General features: G+C 40.9%; 1 protein-coding gene across 6 annotated transcripts in view; it reads right to left on the bottom strand.

Annotated features, from left to right (window-relative positions):
* The window catches only part of LOC129847225 (E3 ubiquitin-protein ligase RAD18-like), an 88,757-nt gene extending 69,373 nt beyond the window's left edge, over positions 1 to 19,384 (bottom strand). For 3 of the 6 annotated variants that reach the window (XM_055915044.1, XM_055915047.1, XM_055915046.1), the window contains exons 1-7: positions 19,170 to 19,372; positions 18,781 to 18,859; positions 18,567 to 18,628; positions 18,368 to 18,438; positions 12,127 to 12,497; positions 7,633 to 7,732; positions 6,033 to 6,220 (exon numbers count right to left, since the gene is read on the bottom strand). In XM_055915044.1, coding sequence (XP_055771019.1) covers positions 6,033 to 6,220; positions 7,633 to 7,732; positions 12,127 to 12,497; positions 18,368 to 18,438; positions 18,567 to 18,628; positions 18,781 to 18,859; positions 19,170 to 19,220 — 922 coding nt within the window. In that variant the 5' untranslated portion in view covers positions 19,221 to 19,372. Of the gene's footprint in view, positions 1 to 6,032; positions 6,221 to 7,632; positions 7,733 to 12,126; positions 12,498 to 18,367; positions 18,439 to 18,566; positions 18,629 to 18,780; positions 18,860 to 19,169 lie in introns of all 6 variants that reach the window. The other 3 variants (XM_055915045.1, XM_055915049.1, XM_055915048.1) reach the window with 3 other exon arrangements.
* Positions 19,385 to 19,628: the final 244 nt, after the last annotated feature.

Raw genomic sequence — 19,628 nt, 5'->3', positions numbered from 1 at the left:
GTCATGCCGAGAGCTATTATTCGACCCCAGATCAAGTTATACACTTAATTTCTTCTCTCACTGCTTGTCGACATCTAGTGGAAGACGTATGAAGTGCATCTATACTAATAAATATCAAGGACATTAATAGGCAGGCCCTAGAACAGAGCATCGATTTCAGATTTTCCACTTCCTGTCAGGAAGTTTGCTGCAAAATGAGATCTGTTTTACTCACAGATATAATTCAAACGGTTTTAGAAACTAGAGAGTGTTCTCTATCCAATAGTAATAATAATATGCATACTGTACGAGCAAGAATTGAGTACGAGGCCGTTTAAATTGGGCACGATTTTCCCCCAAAGTGAAAACAGCGCCCTCTGTCCTCAACAGGTTAACTGCCTTGTTTAGGGACAGAACGACAAGTTTTTACCTTGTCAGCTCGGGGATTCGATCTTGCAACCTTTCGGTTACTAGTCCAACGCTCTAACAACTAGGCTACTTGTCGGCTTGGCTGCACCACTATGTAAAGATTTCACAGCAAGTGAAACTGATGTTAAGTAATGATAGAGTAACTTTGCTCGCCAATGACTGTTGTTAATTGCGAAACAGTTCGTTCATAAATTCTGAGAGTTATCCTCAATTAATTCAGCACATTTCAGCAGTAGGCATAGGCTCTCTCGAAAGAGCGCACGTTCTGGACACACAGACGACACCCTCAATAGGCTATAGCATTGTCGATTGATAAACTTTGTAACGGCAGTCAAACATAAGTCAAATTACCAAAGTTGTAAGCTTGCTAGATAACCTCCAACTAATGACAGAATATCTCCTATTTGTCAAAATCGAGTTGATGATTATACAGATAGCAGATCAGTTCATGAATAACGGTCAGATGAAGAGAGGAAATGTTTGAAATATGAAGGTATCTTAAAGGAGACCAACTCTGTTTTTAAAAATTATCATAGTGGCAGACGGCAGGGAGAGGTGAGGGGAATGGTGATTGAAGGGAGATACCTGGCAGCCCACTGGCTCCACCCCTGGACCTTATACGGACTTCCTGTCCCAACGAGGCGAGCCTGTGGGTCATTAAGCCAGGGAGTGCTTGGGGATAAAAGGAAGCAGCCTGCACAAAGGGGCAGAGAACAGAGAGGGAGTGTGAGAAGAGAGAGAAATAGCTGTCTGATTACCGGGAGACCCATGGGGCGGCACACAATTGGCCCAGCGTCATCCAGGATAGTGGAGGGTTTGGCCGGCAGGGATATCTTTGACCCATCGCACTCTAGTGACTCTTGTGGCTGGCCGGGCGCAGTGCACCCTGACACAGTCGCCAGGTGTAAGGTGTTTCCTCCGACACATTGGTGCAGCTGCCTTAAGTGGGCATTGTGTCAAGAAGCAGTGCGGCTCGGCTCGGTTGTGTTCCGGAGGACGCACGGCTCTCGACCTTATACAAGCAGACTTGTATAACATGCTAGCATAATCAATCACTGTAATCAGCTAATATATGAGCAAACTAGAATAAAAATCATTAGCACTGAGCTAACAATTCCCAAGCCTAATTGTTACCACATATCCAAACAGAGATTCAGTGAAAACAAAAATCTGTATTGATTGATTTACGTAGATGATTCCCCACTCTTGTCTCGCTGTCCCAGTCAAAACAGTGCTGAAATGATAATCTAGGTACGCACACACACAACTATTGCTTTAAATTAGCATAACAGTTGGATATGACTTAGGGAGTTTCATTGTAAGCAAGAATTTGATACATTCCTTAAATTGCATTAGTCTACATTATTTAAATAATTTCATAATTCAGTGGATCATAACTAAGGTGAGTTGTCTAGGCCCAATGGCTGTTTTCTAGTCTCCTCACTCCGCCCACCTCCGCCGCGTTGTTCTCGACACCACTTTAAATCAATATAGAGCACTGTTTTCTAGACATCTGGCTTTTTTTCAGGTTCGGCTCATTTCATTTCTGTGATGTCAAACCAGGCATGGCCTCGGGCTTCAGCTCACCGGAGTTGGGTCTGAACGGGATCGCACTTCCAGTTCTGATGAGAAGTCTAAACTGCTTTTGTGTCTTGTGTGCAGTCCGGCAGTATCAATTACGAGCGTTGAATTTATACCGACTTTGTGTGACGTAAATACACTAGGCTAAAGATTTCCATGTGACAATCTGTTTGTATAATGGGCTATTTAATTTTTTACAATCAGCTGCTGTGCATGTGTATTTTGTGGAATTACACTAGTGCAACATTGGGGAATATTTTTGTAATTTTCTGGGTCTTGTCATTTTATGTCCCGGGATCCCGGTTACCGGTGTAAATCCCTAGTCAGTACAATACAGTACAGTACAGTAGAGTTTTAATCAAACAAAATGTTATTGGTCACATACAGTTGAAGTCAGAAGTATACATACACTTATGTTGGAGTCATTAAAACTTGTTTTTCAACCACTCCACAAATTTCTTGTTGACAAACTATAGTTTTGGCAAGTCGGTTAGGACACCTACTTTGTGCATGACACAAGTAATTTCTCCAACAATTGTTTACAGACAGATTATATCACTTAATCACAATTCCAGTGAGTCAGAAGTTTACATACACTAAGTTGCCTTTAAACAGCTTGGAAAATTCCAGAAAGTTATGTCATGGCTTTAGAAGCTTCTGGCTAATTGACATCATTTGAGTCAATTGGAGGTGTACCTGTGGATGTATTTCAAGGCCTACCTTCAAAAAGACAGCCAAATATCTCAGAAAAAAATTGTGGACCTCCACAAGTCTGGTTCGTCCTTGGGAGCAATTTCCAAACGCCTGAAGGTACTACGTTCATCTGTACAAACAATAGTATGCAAGAATAAACACCATGGGACCACGCAGCCGTCATACCTCTCAGGAATGAGACACATTCTGTCTCCTAGAATGGATTGTACTTTGGTGCGAAAAGTGCAAATCAATCCCACAACAGCAGCAAAGGACCTTGTGAAGATGCTGGAGGAAACAGGTACAAAAGTATCTATATCCACAGTAAAACGAGTCCTATATCGACATAACCTGAAAGGTCGCTCAGCAAGGAAGAAGTCACTGCTCCAAAACAGCCATAAAAAAGCCAGACTATGGTTTGCAACTCCACACGAGGACAATATCATACTTTTTGGAGAAATGTCATCTGGTCTGATGAAACAAAAACAGAACTGTTTGGCCATAATGACCATTGTTATGTTTGGAGGAAAAAGAGGGAGGCTTGTAAGCTGAAGAACACCATCCCAACCAGCAATGCTAACAAGTACATGTAAAATCCTATGGAGAATGCTAATGAGTGCATTGCGAACATTTTCAACTGTCTCTGACCTAAACTATTTGCAGGACATACATCCCAGCTCATAAAATTTTACAAGTAAAAAAAATAAAGAAATAAATAAAATAAACTCTACTCAGAGTTTGCTGCACGCACAAAACAAATATTAGACAGCATGGCTCTTGCTCCAGGAGGGGATCCTCTGGTGTTAGGCTACCAAACGAAGCTTGATTTTGGAAGAAGCTACCCACTTAGCTAGATAGCTAACTAGCTACTAAATTAACAAACCAAATGCACTACTGCAGAGCATTTAGCACATTTTAGACAGTTAACGTAATAGTTATAAGATATCTAGCTGGCAAACACTTAGTTATGAATTCCATACTTCAACTAGCACGCTCCCGTGACACATGCTGCAGTGAGTGACTCACAAGGCTCTGGTCTCTCGTCATTGTGTGCTTGTTAACAAACACAACGTGACTCGGAACTACAGGTAAGCTTCATAATGAAAATTTATGTGGTTATCTCCTAACGTATTGCACAAGTTGACTGCAGGTATTTACTTACAATGTAGCTACAAATATATTAATTTATTTAAAAACATCAAATAAATAGATTTAAATGGTATTGACGGAATTGATTAATCATCCCGTGGCTATTTCCAAATACCCTGGTATACGGTATACCGCCCAAGCCTACAATACAGTAGAGTACACTAGAATAGAGTACAATATAATTAACTATACTGAACTCTACCGTACTGGACTGTCGGGATGGGCATTTGAAATTATTTCACTATTCGAATAATATCATGATTGTCCAGATATACACACACATGTATTTACATATACAGTGCATTCGGAAAGTATTCAGACCCCTTGACGTGGTGGCAGCATCCTGCTGTGGGGATGTTTTCAGTGGCAGGTACTGGGAGACTAGTCAGGATTGAGGGAAAGATGAACGGAGCAAAGTACAGAGAGATCCTTGATGAAAACCTGCTCCAAAGTGCTCAGGACCTCAGACTGAGGCGAATGTTCACCTTCCATCAGGACAACAAACCTAAGCACACAGCCAAGACAACGCAGGAGTGGCTTCGGGACAAGTCTCTGAATGTTCTTGAGTGACCCAGCAAGAGCCCGGACTTGAACCTGATCGAACATCTCTGGAGAGACCTGAAAGTAGCTGTGCAGCGACGTTCCCCATCTAACTTGACAGAGCTTGAGAGGATCTGCAGAGAAGAAGGACAAACTCCCCAAACACAGGTATGCTAAGCTTGTAGCGTCACACCCAAGAATACTTACGTAAATGTGAATACTTACGTAAATGTGATATTTCAGTTTATTTTTAATACATTTGCAAAAATTGCTAAAAACTTATTTTTTCTATGTCATTATGGGGTATTGTGTGTAGATTGATGAGGGAGAAAACGATTTAACCAATTTTATAATAAGGCTGTAGCGTGACAAAATGTGAAGTCAAGGGGTCTGAAAACTTTCCGAATGCCCTGTATGTATTTAGATTTTGTGTAGGCCGGTCTCAAACTTGTATCTTCTCTTTGTTACAGACGAGGTTTAAACACCTTCCAATTAATTTGTCTGTATTTATTTATCTGAATGTATTTTTCAAATCAAAATCAATCGTTATTTATATAGCGCAATCTGTTTCACAGGAAAAAAACTAATAAAAAACTGAAATATTTACTGCAAACATAAGAGGATAAAAAAACAAGACTAAAAAGGCAACCTAAGGAAAAGAAAAGATAAAAAGGCATGTTTTAAGATCTCTTTAAATATGTTCACAGTTTTGACACCCCCCCATAGGTTTTCTGGCAGGCTATTCCAGAGACAGAGTAGGTAAAGGCTACCTCTCCATGCCTCTTGGTCCAAGGCTTTGGGATAGTTAAAAGGCCAGTGGCAGAGTATGTGAGGGACCTATTGGGTACATAACTCAAAAGCATGTCTGATTTGTATTGGGGTGCACAATTGTGGATTGATTTAAAAACCAATATAACAATCTTAAAATGTATTCTAAAACTCACTGGCCCCCAGTGTAGAGACTTTTAAAATATGGTGAATTGTGTGCTCTCTGTCTGGTCTTGGTCAGTTCCTGTGCTGCAGTATTCTGAATGTTTTGCAGTTGACCACTGGCTTTCTTGGGTAGGCCAGACAAAAGAGCATTACAGTAGTCAAGCCTGCTTGTAATAAAAGCAGAATCTCTCTGTGTCAACCTGAGATAGAAACGTCCGCACACTTATTTATGTATTTAATGCATTAGGGTTATTATTACTGCTTGGATAACCTTATCTACTATTATGTATTGATTTACTTTTCCTTCTTTATGCGGTGCGCACTGCACAGAAAGCCAAAATAATTTTCACTGTGAATCCTAGTAATGTTTATGTGTGTCAATTACTCCCGTAAGGGATGGGTTGTCAACTGGCGATTTGACACGAAAATAACATTTCATTAATTCAGTCAGTCTAAGGCTCTATGATTTTTTTAAACCGTCAAACAACAGCTGTTGTGTATATTTTTTGTAATGAATGTCAATCATGAATGACAGCTTCATGAATCGACAATGGCCAGAAACGTCTAAAGCTTTCTAGCAGTTATACAATGATGGCTTTGAATGATGGAAAGTCAATTTATGGTGGTCAGAAAACTGCTCTGGCATTTACTGTCACAATTTTACCATCATCCATGGTTGACTCCCTGCCATCTTCATTATTCTACCACAGTGAAAATGGCACTCTCACCTGATTTCGGTTCCAGGGCGTCACACTGGGCGTTGTAGAAATGTACAAAGTCCTGGTGCCTCCTGACCAGCTGATCTTTGTTACCCTGGACAGAGAGGTGGCACTCCTTCAGCCTCCTCTTCAGTTCCTGCACGGACAGCAGCGTGTACACCAGCTTCCCCATCGGCCTCCTCTTAGCACCTAGGGAGCTGTGGAACATGAAGCCATAAGGAAGATCAGCTTATAACCTACTATAACATGGTCATTATATATTAAGCCTACACAGTTATGAGCTCTGTAGTGAGACAGATATTCAGTGTTACTATTATTCCATGATGAACTACAGTGTGAAGTGTTGTTATTGCAGCTCTCAAGACCTCTGGCTGGCCCAATAAGATTCCATCATAGGGAGGGCACCACAGAGGAAGACAACATGAATGTTATAGTTAACTTAAGGCCTGATATACAGGGAGGGAGGGAGGCTCTGTAAAAAAATTATATTAGAAGCCGGGAGTCACTCAGCTACCACTTGTCAGATCAGATGCATATAATTAGAGCCAGGCAACTTGGCAGCAGTGTACAGTATAAAGCTCTTTCCTAGCGCTGACCTCCCTGTAAGGCCAATAAATCAATTGGGGTTTTAGCTGGGCTTTCCAAGTAATTATTTTTCGGTTCACTCTGTTCGGTCCCTTCTCCTACCACATACGTAATCATAATGTAGACTAGACTTTCAAATAAGCTGCTTTTCAGATTGAAAGTCAATGACTATTTCAGAGCCGGATAAGGTTCTGCCCACATGGCATCTTTTCATCACCAAGCCGTGATGCCTGTATTTATTACAGTAGCATTGAAAACTCTCCAGCTCCTATGCAGAGCTGTGTGGCAGGTCAAATGTGTTGACGAGTATAGGAACTTCTGTAATCCATCACTCTGACATCAAGGTCCGCCACACATCAAGGGTTCCATGCTGTCACGCACACTTCGCCTGTTTCTGACGGAGCCTCAGAAGTCACAAGCCTACATTAATCATACCGTGGAACCTTGCATTAGATTTAAGCAGAAAGGAATATTTTCAGGTTGTAGACATCAATTTCCTTAGAGGAAGGGATATTGTCTCCCCAAACATAAATCTAAACATGATATACAACACAGACAGAGACACATCCAAATAGAAGTAATATACCCCACCTAGAGCTAGCTTTACATCAGGGCTAATCTTGAGTGGCGCAGCAGTCTAAGGCACTGCATCACAGTGCTAGAGGCGTCACTACACACCCGGGTTCGATCCCGGGCTGTATCACAACCGGCTGTGATCGGGAGTCCCATAAGGCGGCACACAATTGGCCCAGCACAGTCCGGGTTAGGGGAGTTTGGCCGGGGTGTTGTATCATTGTAAATAAGAATTTGTTCTTAACTGACTTGCCTAGTTAAATAAAGGTTAAATAAATAATGCAAAATGTTATGAGAATTCTTTAAAGGGATAGTTCACTTTTTTTTTTAACATTTCAGCTTATTCTCTGACTTCATTAGTGTTGTTGTTTCAGGGAAGTTGAAAATAAGTTTAAACTTCCAAAAAGTTATCCACCTCTTGAACCCCTGTGAGATGTGTGTCCACTAGTACCTCCTAAGGCTCTCCTTCTTCTCCCCTCGGGTCAGACAGGTGTCCAGGTGCTTGTTGATGAGCTGTTCAGAGATGCCCACAGAACACACAGGACACTCCACTGCAAAACACACACAGACATAGGATTTAGAGACAAATACACACATAGAAAAGAAGAGACATTGACCATGTTCACATGCACTACAAAATATCCAGTTATTATTTGGGATGCTCAAGTATTCTATTTTTAAGTTGACTCATATAAACATCATATCCCGTTTACAATAACCCAAATAAGCTCGATTACCTGTTTTGAGAAACCTGAATAAGATGCCTGGTATATGCTAATCTTAGACGGGACACTGTGGCATGTAAACATCTTATCCAGTTAACTGTTTGTTTTTCTCGGTTTGCATAAGCTCATTTTCACATAGTATCACCTTTGAAGTTCAGATGGGAACATTAATAGTTAGAATAGTATCTGAAGTCTGGACATTGACTGTAGGCCGCACATGTAACCTTATAATATTAACTCCTGCAGAATTAAATGTTTCTTGCAGTAAAATGACAGACCAAATGTTTGTCATTCAAGACTAACTGAAATACTGTCAGAAACATGTTGGATTGTTTCGCAGCTTTCCTTTGCCTGAAACCGGTCAACAGTGATGTCATTTGAAAATGTTGCACGGAATTTGAAAAACGTCTTCACTCCACGAGTGAAGGAGAAAGAAAAGAGATAACTCTATCAATGTCTAGATTGTTGATGCATTGATTAAATCGATCTATAACATTCTGGTGAGCAAGTCATGTATCTATACTGAACAAAAATATAAATGCAACATGCAACAATTTCAAAGATTTTACTGAGTTACAGTTCTTATAAGGAAATCAGTCAATTTATATAGATTCAATAGGCCCTAATCTATTGACTTCACATGACTGGGAATACAGATATGCATCGGTTGGTTACAGATACCTTAAAAAAAAGGTAGAGGCGTGGATCAGAAAACCAGTCAGCATCTGGTGTGAACACCATTTACGTCATGCAGCACAACATCTTCTTCGCATAGAGTTGATCAGGCTGTTGATTGTGGAATATTGTCCCACTCTTCTTCAATGGCTGTGCAAAGTCCCTGGATATTGGCAGGAACTGGAACATGCTGTCGTACACGTCAATCCAGAGCATCCTAAACATGCTCATTTCTGGTGAGTATGCAGGCCATGGAAGAACTGGAAATGTTTAGCTTCTAAGAATGGTTTACAGATCCTTGCGACACGGGGCCGTGAATTATCATGCTGAAACATGAGGTGATGGCGGCAAATGAATGGCACGACAATGGGCCCCAGGATCTCGTCAAATTGCCATCGATAAATGTAATTGTGTTTGTTGTCCATAGATTATGCCTGCCCATACCATAACTCCACCACCACGGGGCACTCTGTTCACAATGTTGACATCAGAAAACCGCTCGCCCACACGTCTGCCATCTGCCGGCTACAGTTGAAACCGGGATTAATCCGTGAAGAGCACACCTAAACCAGCGTGCCAGTGGCCATCGAAGGTTAAAGTTTGGCCACAACGCCAAACTGCAGTCATGTCAAGACCCTGGTGAGGACAACGAGCACGCAGATGAACTTCCCTGAGACAGTTTCTGACAGCTTGTGCAAAACTTATTTGGTCGTGCAAACACACAGTATCATCAGCTGTCCGGATGGCTCGTCTCAGACAATCCCGCAGGTGAAGAAGCCGGATGTGGATGTCCTGGGCTGGCGTGGTTACACGGGGTCTGCGGTTGTGAGGCCGGTTGGATGTACTGCCAAATTCTCTAAAACAACGTTGGAGGCGGCTTATGGTAGAGAAATTGACATTCAATTATCTGGCAACAGCTCTGGTGGACATTCCTGCAGTCAGCATGCCAATTGCACTCTCCTTCAAAACTTGAGACCTCTGTGGCATTGTGTTGTGTGACAAAACTGAACATTTTAGAGTGCCCTTTTATTGTCCCCAGCACAAGGTGTACCTGTGTAATGATCATCCTGTTTAATTGGTTTCTTGATATCCCACATCTGTCAGGTAGACAGATTATCTTGGCAAAGGAGAATTGCTCACTAACAGGGATGTTAACACATTTTCACACAACATTTTAGAGAAATAAGCTTTTTGTGCATATGGAAAATGTCAGGGATCTTTTATTTCAGCTCATGAAACATGGGACCAACACATTACATGTTGCGTTTATATTTTTGTTCAGTATAGTTATAGACAAATTGATTAACAAATAGCCTACCTAATATCGGAAACGATATGCAGAAAAATAGGAATATTCTGTTTTTTCATGGTTCAGCAGTGGCGTTTGGTGCCGTTTAAGATGAAGGATGGCATTTTTTTTATTTTATAAGCATGGCCTATTACAGCATATTGGATGACTGTCATTCATATTCCATTTACCCAGCTTAATGTAACATCGATAGGTTTAGGCTACATGATACTCTAATTTTCCCTATACCCATCATGAGGTTGCTACAACCAAGCCTATGAATGAAAGTTAACAGCGTAGATCAAGAGAAATTTGCGTAATCAAGGTGACAGACAGTGACACATTCAATACCGCCTTGCACACTTGCCTGATTCTAGCTGATCTAGGGTGTAATCATTAGTACAACAGTTGCAAACAAGAATTTATAATGAACAAATGCAGGTATGTTCATCTCCGTTCCGTTGCATAATTCCTTTTCGCACCTACTTGCTCTCCTACTCTCACCTCTTCCATTTGCTTGTGGACTTCAGTGCACAACGAATACATCAGCTATCTGTGACCAGGTGAAAAAAACTTTCCAAGCCAAACGTTCACATCATAATCGCTACACAACACAGCCTACATTGTTGTCACCATATTAGCAGATGTCATACCCAACATAGCTACTAGAACTAAAGCATTAGTAAATCCGCTACAATCATGCAGTACAGTGTACAAGCAGATTAGCAGTTACACCGGCAGGCCCAGGTGGCAATAAATTAATAAAACCAAAACCTACCAGAGTTGTATTTTTCCACTTTCACTTAGCAAGTTAGCTAACATAGCATCCCTCTTGGTTTGAGCCAGGTGTTTGAGCAAGCTAAACTAGCTAGCTGCATTTGCAAACTAAGTGAACGTGTTAAAAAAATACAATGAAATATAGCTAGCTCTCTCTCGCTTCTTCAAACTAGCTTTCCACTGTGTTAACCTACAGAGTACTGTTGAGGCTACTGTTTTAATTATTCGGTGAAGTGAATATATTTAGTATAGTTTTATCTAAAAGGAATAACTTGAATGTTTTATTAGACATTTTATGAAATTCACTAAAAAGGATGGTCCTCCCCTTCCTCCTCTGAGGAGCTTCCCCTGAGATACAGGGATACTCAGGAGTGGGATATCAAAGGTGCATGTAGGGCCCTATAAAATATGTTGTTTTCTTTTTTTACTTGATTACATTTTCTTTTTTCCTAAATTTAGTTCTCTCTGTTTAGTTTTCCAGGTATCTGTTTTCCTGTTTTTCACTCTCAAAAATCACACTTTTTAAAAATAGAAAAACCACTAAATTGGATGTTTCAAGTTCACAACAATGGTTAAACTGGCGACCACTTGAAGTCTGGTAAAAAATATATATATTTTGAGTGTAGTTGCACTTATCTAGCAAGAGGCTATTATTTAACTGTGTTTTTGTAGCGCACATGTGATGGTAGAGTTAAATGTGATGGTAGAGTTAAATACCCACTGGTTTGATGCAAATAATCATGATATCATTCTGCCAGGTAAGCATAGGCTACTTTGTACAGTAGTTAATTAATCTAGAAGATTTTTGGGAAAACCTTTCCATCTACCAGAAGACTTTTCATTAGCATCATCACTAACGACTACACAAAGTGTAAGCGCACCGCCGCACATACAGACGGGGATTTCTCATTGCCTCTTCAAAAAGATGCAGGAAATACAAATCACTGATGAATTCTGTTCAGGTCTCATGATAAACTTGTACAAATTAATAAATGTTCAATACTTTTAGTTGATTCCCTACTAAATTCAATAAAAAAATTATATAATTGAATTCGTTTTAATGTCTGGATTCTGTGATTCTGTCCGTGTTCTCCGCATCGCATATCTTATAGGGCCCTAATGCATGTAAACAGTTTATCCTGAATAAGACCTTAACCGGGATATGAGCTATTATTCGGAATACTTTTCATTAGCATCATCATGTAAACGTGGTCATTGTGAAATGGCCACTGTTCCATGTAGCATTGAAATCATCCATCATTTTAAATGGACATGAATATTCTATGCAACTAGTACAATGAAAAAAAAGTACAACTAACATTGCTTTCCCATTTTAAGCATAGGCCCATATGCATTAGAAATACTGTGTTTTGGCAGCCAAGTCTTCCTCAAATTCTAAATGTTCTAGTGGAAAATATCATTAGTGTCTCCACACACACACAAGACTTCCTGGAGACTCCTTCCTGCAGACAGGCCTCACCTTTAACTACAGGCTTCATGTCCTGTGATGTGGACGGTGAGTCAGCCAGAGACGCCAGCCCTGTCATGGAGATGTCCATCTTCTCAATCTTCACAGACACCAGCACCGGTATCTCCTCCTCCATGGGGTCCTTGTTCACAGAGACCTGATGACCAGGGTCTACTTTCACAGTTTGTGTATGATGTGCTAGCAGGGCCTCTGTAGTGAGAGATGTTGTGGAAGTGATTGGCCCCTTCTGGAAAAAGTGACTGAGGATGGAGCCATCCTTCTTGGGGCCCATGGTCTGTCTGTGTGTTTTACACTTGACAGCAGAGGCTGGGGTCTTCGGGGATAATGGAGGTGAGTCGAAATTAGCTTTTGACAACTGCTGCCTGGGATAAGCAGGCGGGAGAAAAGAACATCAGAACTTTAGTGTGAGACTGAAGAAATACAATGAGTTGGTCACAACAGAGGAACAAGAGGACAGAGCTGACAAATCCTCCAGGTCTAAGTAGTCTGATAAAATGCATTGACCATTCCACACAGATATGCACACCAACCAAAAATGACACACACACATAGTGACAGTGAAACAAAGGCTCACTAAATTACTAAACAAAAACAGTTGTACCTATTGAGGCGCATGCAGACTCTCTAGAGAAGGAAAGGTTTGGGGCCCACTGGAAAGAAGAGAGGGTTATCTGCCAATAAATGCTGCTGACAGTAATGTGAGCCCCTTGAGGGAAACTGCACATGTCCAATTATCTCGCACTTTCTTGCGGAGCGAGAACGAGTCGGCCAGTTGGCCACAATCTTGGAAATGTGGAAAGCAAACAAATAGAGCTGGTAGCTGCAGAGCCATTACTGGGCAATAAAGTGGAATCAATGAGGTGTGCAACGCTCTGCTTTCCATATTGAAACCCTTTTATTTGTCTTCGCTCTGAGCATTAGAGCAGGTTACAGCACACGCAAGGCAGCCAGCACCTTCACAGCACACACCATACGGTGTAGGAAAGGCCATAAAACTCCCACTAGGACAGGTGCTCAGCTGCTCCCAGTACCTTACCCCCTGCCACTATTAGTAAATATAAAGCCACAGGTAATATTATGCACATCCAGTCTAAATTAAATGCACTTAATGAAGAGGTGGCAGTGTGGTGGGCAGTAATATTTGACATGTATATACAGTATAGTGTATATGCTCACTCCTTCAAATGCTCTCATGCCATCTGAAAAACACATCTAGTGGCAGTAACACTATCACGTAAAGCAGACAGGGTATCAGGAGGGTATCTTGTGATTTGGGAAACCGAAGGCTCCACTCTCAGTGTTTACCCTCTATGCAATTCTAATTAATAAAAACATTTTAAACTAATTTCCTGCAATTCTACACATTTTGCAATGACTTATGCCATGTTAATAATGATACCGGAGTGAGAGTGACTAACAAAATCAATGGAGGCTCCGTGAAGATCAGGGCCCCTAGGCACGTACCCTGCATGAAATTAGCTTAAAATGTATTCAGCCATGATTACTACAAGTTTAGATAACTGGCTAGACTAACTTAGCAATCTAAAAAGTATTAGTTGACATGGCTAAGTAAGTGACTGGCAATGACTGACACAAGAGAAAAACTGCTGATGCACAAACAAATTTCGAAATTGCACATTGTGTATACTACTATTCTAACAGTCAATTAAGATCCCGACAGGACATGTCACGCGATCCACCAATAACACTGACGTTTCTTCGGTTTCATGGGAAAAATTCCAACATTTAGCCTAGGCTAATGCAATAGGTTTAATAGAGGCTGACAATAAGGCTAAATATAAATACACACACACAAACATTGTTTTTTCTAACGATATTAGATTGTTAATTTACCCCTTTAAACCAAAGCAGTAGTGTTTTTGTTTAAAAGTATTGATTACCATGTAAGTTTCACTAATACTAAGCCCACCATGACTTGGTAGGTAGCAGATCAAAGTCAGAATTGGAAGAAGTCCCACCCTTATTCAATAGTAGAAATGCCTCTACACAAATCTCACTGCAAGCAATCTTTATGGAGATCATCAAAAAGCCAATAGTTGGGTTATGGGAGTTGATAAAACAGCAAGCCGCAACACAAGTAATAAGCATAGAGACTAAATGGGTGCCTTTGTCATTCTTTCATGGCTTCTCTCATTCCAGCATTGGCACGGAGTCAGGAGTCAAACTTTGCAAATACTGCATATGACCAAACTGAATCTCCCCTGGGCTGCCTCACTCAGATCCACTGAGTTACACTCATCCTGCATCTGCTGAACAAAACCCTGGAAGAGTCTGGGCTTTGTCATAATAAACAGCGCACCTCAGAGGGACAGGCTGACTGCCTATTGCCTTCTAATCGGAGTTATATCATAAACCTTTCCTCCACTATTCCATACATCACCCAGTAGGAACATTGTAATACTTTAGAAAATCATTAGCTACAATTTTCAGAGGTTGAAAGATGCTGAGGTTAATCTGCCAAAGTAGAGAATAGTGTAGTTAATAAAACATTAGATAATCTATTCTCTTTGTGCTTGATGACTATTCATAGATTCTAAATTAAGACAGGAAATGGAACAGATTGGAGTTAACTATATCTGTAATTAGATGAGAGAACCAATGAGTTATATGTGTTATTGGCACAGTGGGCAGCAGTGATGCGCACCACGAGCACACACAGTTGCACAGACACACAGACATCTATGTACCTCCATGGCCTTTATGGAAGAGTGTCGATGTACTGCTTCCCCACACAAGGTGTGATTTGGCATGTGTTGAGCCCAGGTCACGGAGGAAGGGATTACTTGGAGATAATCTAAGCCTACATGACAGTTTGATCTGATTGCCTGCCTGATTTACTATTCAGAGGCACAGAGCGCAGTTCCATTGTGAATAACAATGAAGAGGAGACCCATGGTTTGAGCCAGGAATAACCAGTTTCCCAGAGGAAAGGGCATCCTGATAGTTACTAAGAATCCAGGAGATCTGCTCCCTAAACAGGCTGTCACCAGCCACACACAGCGTCCATTTACATTAAAAACAACATCCATATAGGGAGGGAAATACATTACTCTAAAGGCCAAAGGAAAGTATTCGATGCTGCTTGGTTTCTTGTTGTCATTTTGTTGACACAACGCTATGCAACTGTCCAAACACAAAGTGGTAGAGAAATGGTCATAACAGCGGGCGTTAGATTAAAGAGCTGATAATAAATAGCAGGCCAGGCCAGAAGCCCCCCAAAGGTGAGCGTGGGTCAGCGGCAGGCCGGGGAGAGAGGCCAGGGTTTTGGGAGCTCATTGATCATGAATGAGCAGACCTGAAGTCACCAGAGGATCGGATAGTGTCAATACAGCCTCCTTAAAGCTGAGAGTCTAATTGCATTTCAACTGTCCCAGGATATTGATTCTAAAGTTGTCAGGCAGCTTCCTGCACAGAAAATGTTACCTACGACAAATAGCATCTTAAGCCCAAAGTATCAGAATAGCTCATAGTTTGCTTTTAAGGTCAGATACTTATGGCCTCCTATCAAGTATCTAGCCTAGTAACAACTTATTAAATAACTACATGATCAGTTAGGTAGGCTACTCAGCAAAATGAACACATTTCAGAAAGGACAAAAAGTAGATGAGAGTCAAGACATACAGTACAAAGCAAGGACTATGCTATTTGATTGCATCTCAGACAGCAGGGAAATGAACAAATGTGTACTCTGTAAACATCCTGCTTTCTGACGGTCCAGTCCCACATGCCCCCTGCTAGACAAACAGGAAATTAAAGGACAGAGGAGAGGGCAGCCACATAAGTCACTCTCTCCAAACCCCGATGGCCATCAAATTCCTCAGTTGTAAATTAGAGCTTTCTGAGGGATGACGCCATTCAGATGATTGACGTGAGTGAGCAGCATGGTTTAAACATTGATAACAGCAGCACCGCGAGATCAAGTCTGCTGCCTGCAGCCTTAAATCCTGCCTGGGCAAATATATAATTTTTTATGCTCACTCATAAAATACTCATAAAACAGTGGACTTACTTACTGGGAACATCCATTTGTGGAATTACTACAGAAGTGCAAATATATTTTATGTTATTCACTCAATATCATGCCATGGTCATAGTCTTGTTGACAACAGCATTGCATTGTAGTAAATAAGAAATAATGCAATGCAAAAAAGGATATAGCTCAGGTATATTAAATAGAAATCCCCATTTGATTATAAAGGGAAATTCACAATTTAGAGGTGTATTAGTAACAGGTAAGTAGTAAGATGTTAAATAAAAATGGTTTAAATGTTGTTCACCAGAGGGCAAATTATAATCTAGTCAATAACAGTAGCATCCCCTGGCATGCATTCCTAATCTTTCACATTCATTTTTGTTTCCTGGTATTTTTACGATGTAAGCTAAAAACAACATTGGCTTTTTTATGTGTTTGTGGTTGAGGATATGTTTTTGGTGTCCTGTAGTAAATATCTCTTCTGTCGTTTTCATTACTCCATTACTGCCATTCCCAAGGCCAAAGTATACACAACATTGAATTGACTTGCTCTACCAGTGTGTCCTGCTACTATGAAGGGAAAAGGACATTGTTATCATTCATTTTATCCTCAGGATTATCATTCTGAAATGACAACATTTAAAATGGCATCCCCAAACATCGGCACAAAAAGTGTATTAAAAGGCAGTCCTCAAAACCAGTGTTTCCCCAAAGTCGGTCCTGGGGCCCCACTGGGTGCACTTTTTGGTTTAAGCCCTAGTACTACATAGCTGAATAAAATAACAAACTCATCATTAAGCTTTAAATGAATCAGCTGTGTAGTGCTAGGGCAAAAACCAAAACGTGCACCCACGGGGGCCCCAGGACCGAGTTTGGGAAACCCTGCTCAAAACAGCACTTTTGAATGGTTTTGTATACTGACTGTATAAATCATTAGGAACACCTTCGTAATATTGAGTTGCGCCCCCTTTTGCCCTCAGAACAGCCTCAATTTGTCAGGGCATGGACTCTACAAGGTGTCGAAGGCATTCTACAGGGATGCTGGCCCATGTTGTCTCCAATGCTTCCCATAGTTGTGTCAAGTTGGCTGGATGTCCTTTGGTTGGTGGAACATCGCTGGCACACACAGGAAACTGTTGAGCGCAAAAAACCCAGCAGCGTTGCAGTTCTTGACAGACAAACCGATGCACCTGGCACCTCCTACCATACCTCCTCTTCAAAGGCACTTAAATCTTTTGTCTTGCCCATTCACCATCTGAATGGCACACATACACATTACATGTCTCAATACACGTCATGTTCACCGGACGTGCTACCTGTCCCAGACCTGCTGTTTTCAACTCTCCAGAGACAGCAGGAGCGGTAGAGATACTCTTAATGATCGGCTATGAAAAGCCAACTGACATTTACTCCTGAGGTGCTGACTTGCTGCACCCTCGACAACTACTGTGATTATTATTATTTGACCATGCTGGTCATTTATGAACATTTGAACATCTTGGCCATGTTCTGTTATAATCTCCACCCGACACAGCCAGAAGAGGACTGGCCACCCCTCATAGTCTGGTTCCTCTCTAGGTTTCTTCCTAGATTTTGGCCTTTCTAGGGAGTTTTTCCTAGCCACCGTGCTTCTACACCTGTATTGCTTGCTGTTTGGGGTTTTAGGCTGGGTTTCTGTACAGCACTTTGAGATATCAGCTGATGTAAGAAGGGCTATATAAATACATTTGATGTCTCAATTATCTCAAAGCTTAAAAATCCTTTAACCTGTCTCCTCCCCTTCATCTACATTGATTAAGTGGATTTAACAGGTTACATCAATAAGGATCATAGCTTCCACCTGGCTTCACCTGGTATATTTGTCATGGAAAGTTTCTAATGTTTTGTGCACTCAGTCTATATAAGTAATACACATGCATTTGCAAATAACATGCACTTTCAAACCTTTGCTTATCATTTTTCTACAAAGGAACCTGCCATCTGGGCTTATGGTATCAGGCATACCCTCAGCCATCAAACAATGAGCTTGGTGGCTTTTTCAAAATATACATTTTTGCAGTATCTATCATGAATTGGTAGTTCATCTATCATATAGGTAGGCACGGTTGTGCTGTAGGGGGTCTAGTTGTCTGAGGAGATGCCTCTATATATTCTAAGAACGAGAAATAGGCTAGATACAGTATGTTTACATTCATCTACCAGCATATCATGTAATTATTTCATACACAATATAGGTACCTTGCAGTTTGAAAGTTTGTGACCAGGTCATCCAGTATCCGGTTGTTTCTTAGGTCCTGTTCTGTTGTAGGCTAAAATAGAGAAAAATACATGCCTGCCTGATTTTGACATATGGAAAGTGTAAACAGATTCAATTAAAAAGACAGCTTCATTGTCACAACGATGCAATGCATTCAGTACCACCAGGGATCATACTTACTGAATTACACACTGGACATTGCAACTTGTAGGACATACATCTTCTTATGCACAAAGAGCAGACTGTAAATAGAAATGTACATAATCAGGTGTGATTATACACTATTGTTAAGAGACAAGTGGTGCCATCTTCTACACACCAGGCTATAGCTATAACATGGTCTTGAAAACTAATGCTGGATAGTTTGTCTGGCGACAATATCCGGTTAACTTACAGTTGTGAGAGCATTTTGTCATCACTGCGATACTCAGGAACTCAAAACAAATAGGACATCGGAGAAGGGTATCAACATTCTGCATACAGAAAGAATAGTGGCAGGTACTGTAGACTAGTATGATACATGGTGTGCATCACATTTACATTATTGTTCACACTACTGGGTTAGCTAGCTGGCTATTATGCATCATGTTTAAAAAGGCAAAACAATAAAAGCAAGTTAGTTAGCTAACTTGCTGTCTGACAAATATTCTGTACTAACTAACGTTAGCTTGTTATCATGGAGTTTGGGCTATTTTGCGAAAATAGTTATTGTAAGTAGCTAGACTGTAGTTCGCTGACGTCGACGTTAGCTTGTCAATGTGGGAGTTTTGAACTAGCACTTACTTTGAGGCAAGTCAGATTTGGTGGTAAATCCGCTTCAGTAAAATTGGCCATGATGATAGTTCTCTATAAACAGTGGTTAAAAGAAAGAATTTAGAAATAAACTGGGGCTACTAGCTATGTTTCATTGTATAATTCCGCGCAGATGTATTTTCATACCAAATGCACTCTTCCGGTAGGATCATGTCAGTTCCTGTCTCGGTTTGCTCTTCGTGACCAATGCGCACACATAAATGTACCGGTTGGGCGGAGTAGCTCACAAACCTTTGGCCCGTTATTTTATACCACAGTCATTAGACAGAGAAAATTTGCTATTGGTTTGACCACTGCTCCTGTCTGTACTTGTCTTGACTTCATGTATGGTTACTTATCTGTAAAGTGCTTGTCATCCAAATACTTGATATACAGAAGGTTTATGTTCGTATGGTTTGCTTCAGAAATTCTACATTACTAGAATGGAAG

This window comes from Salvelinus fontinalis, chromosome 3 (assembly GCF_029448725.1).
Source record: "Salvelinus fontinalis isolate EN_2023a chromosome 3, ASM2944872v1, whole genome shotgun sequence".
Taxonomy (NCBI): Eukaryota; Metazoa; Chordata; class Actinopteri; order Salmoniformes; family Salmonidae; genus Salvelinus; species Salvelinus fontinalis.
This window is presented reverse-complemented; position numbering and strand designations above follow the sequence as displayed.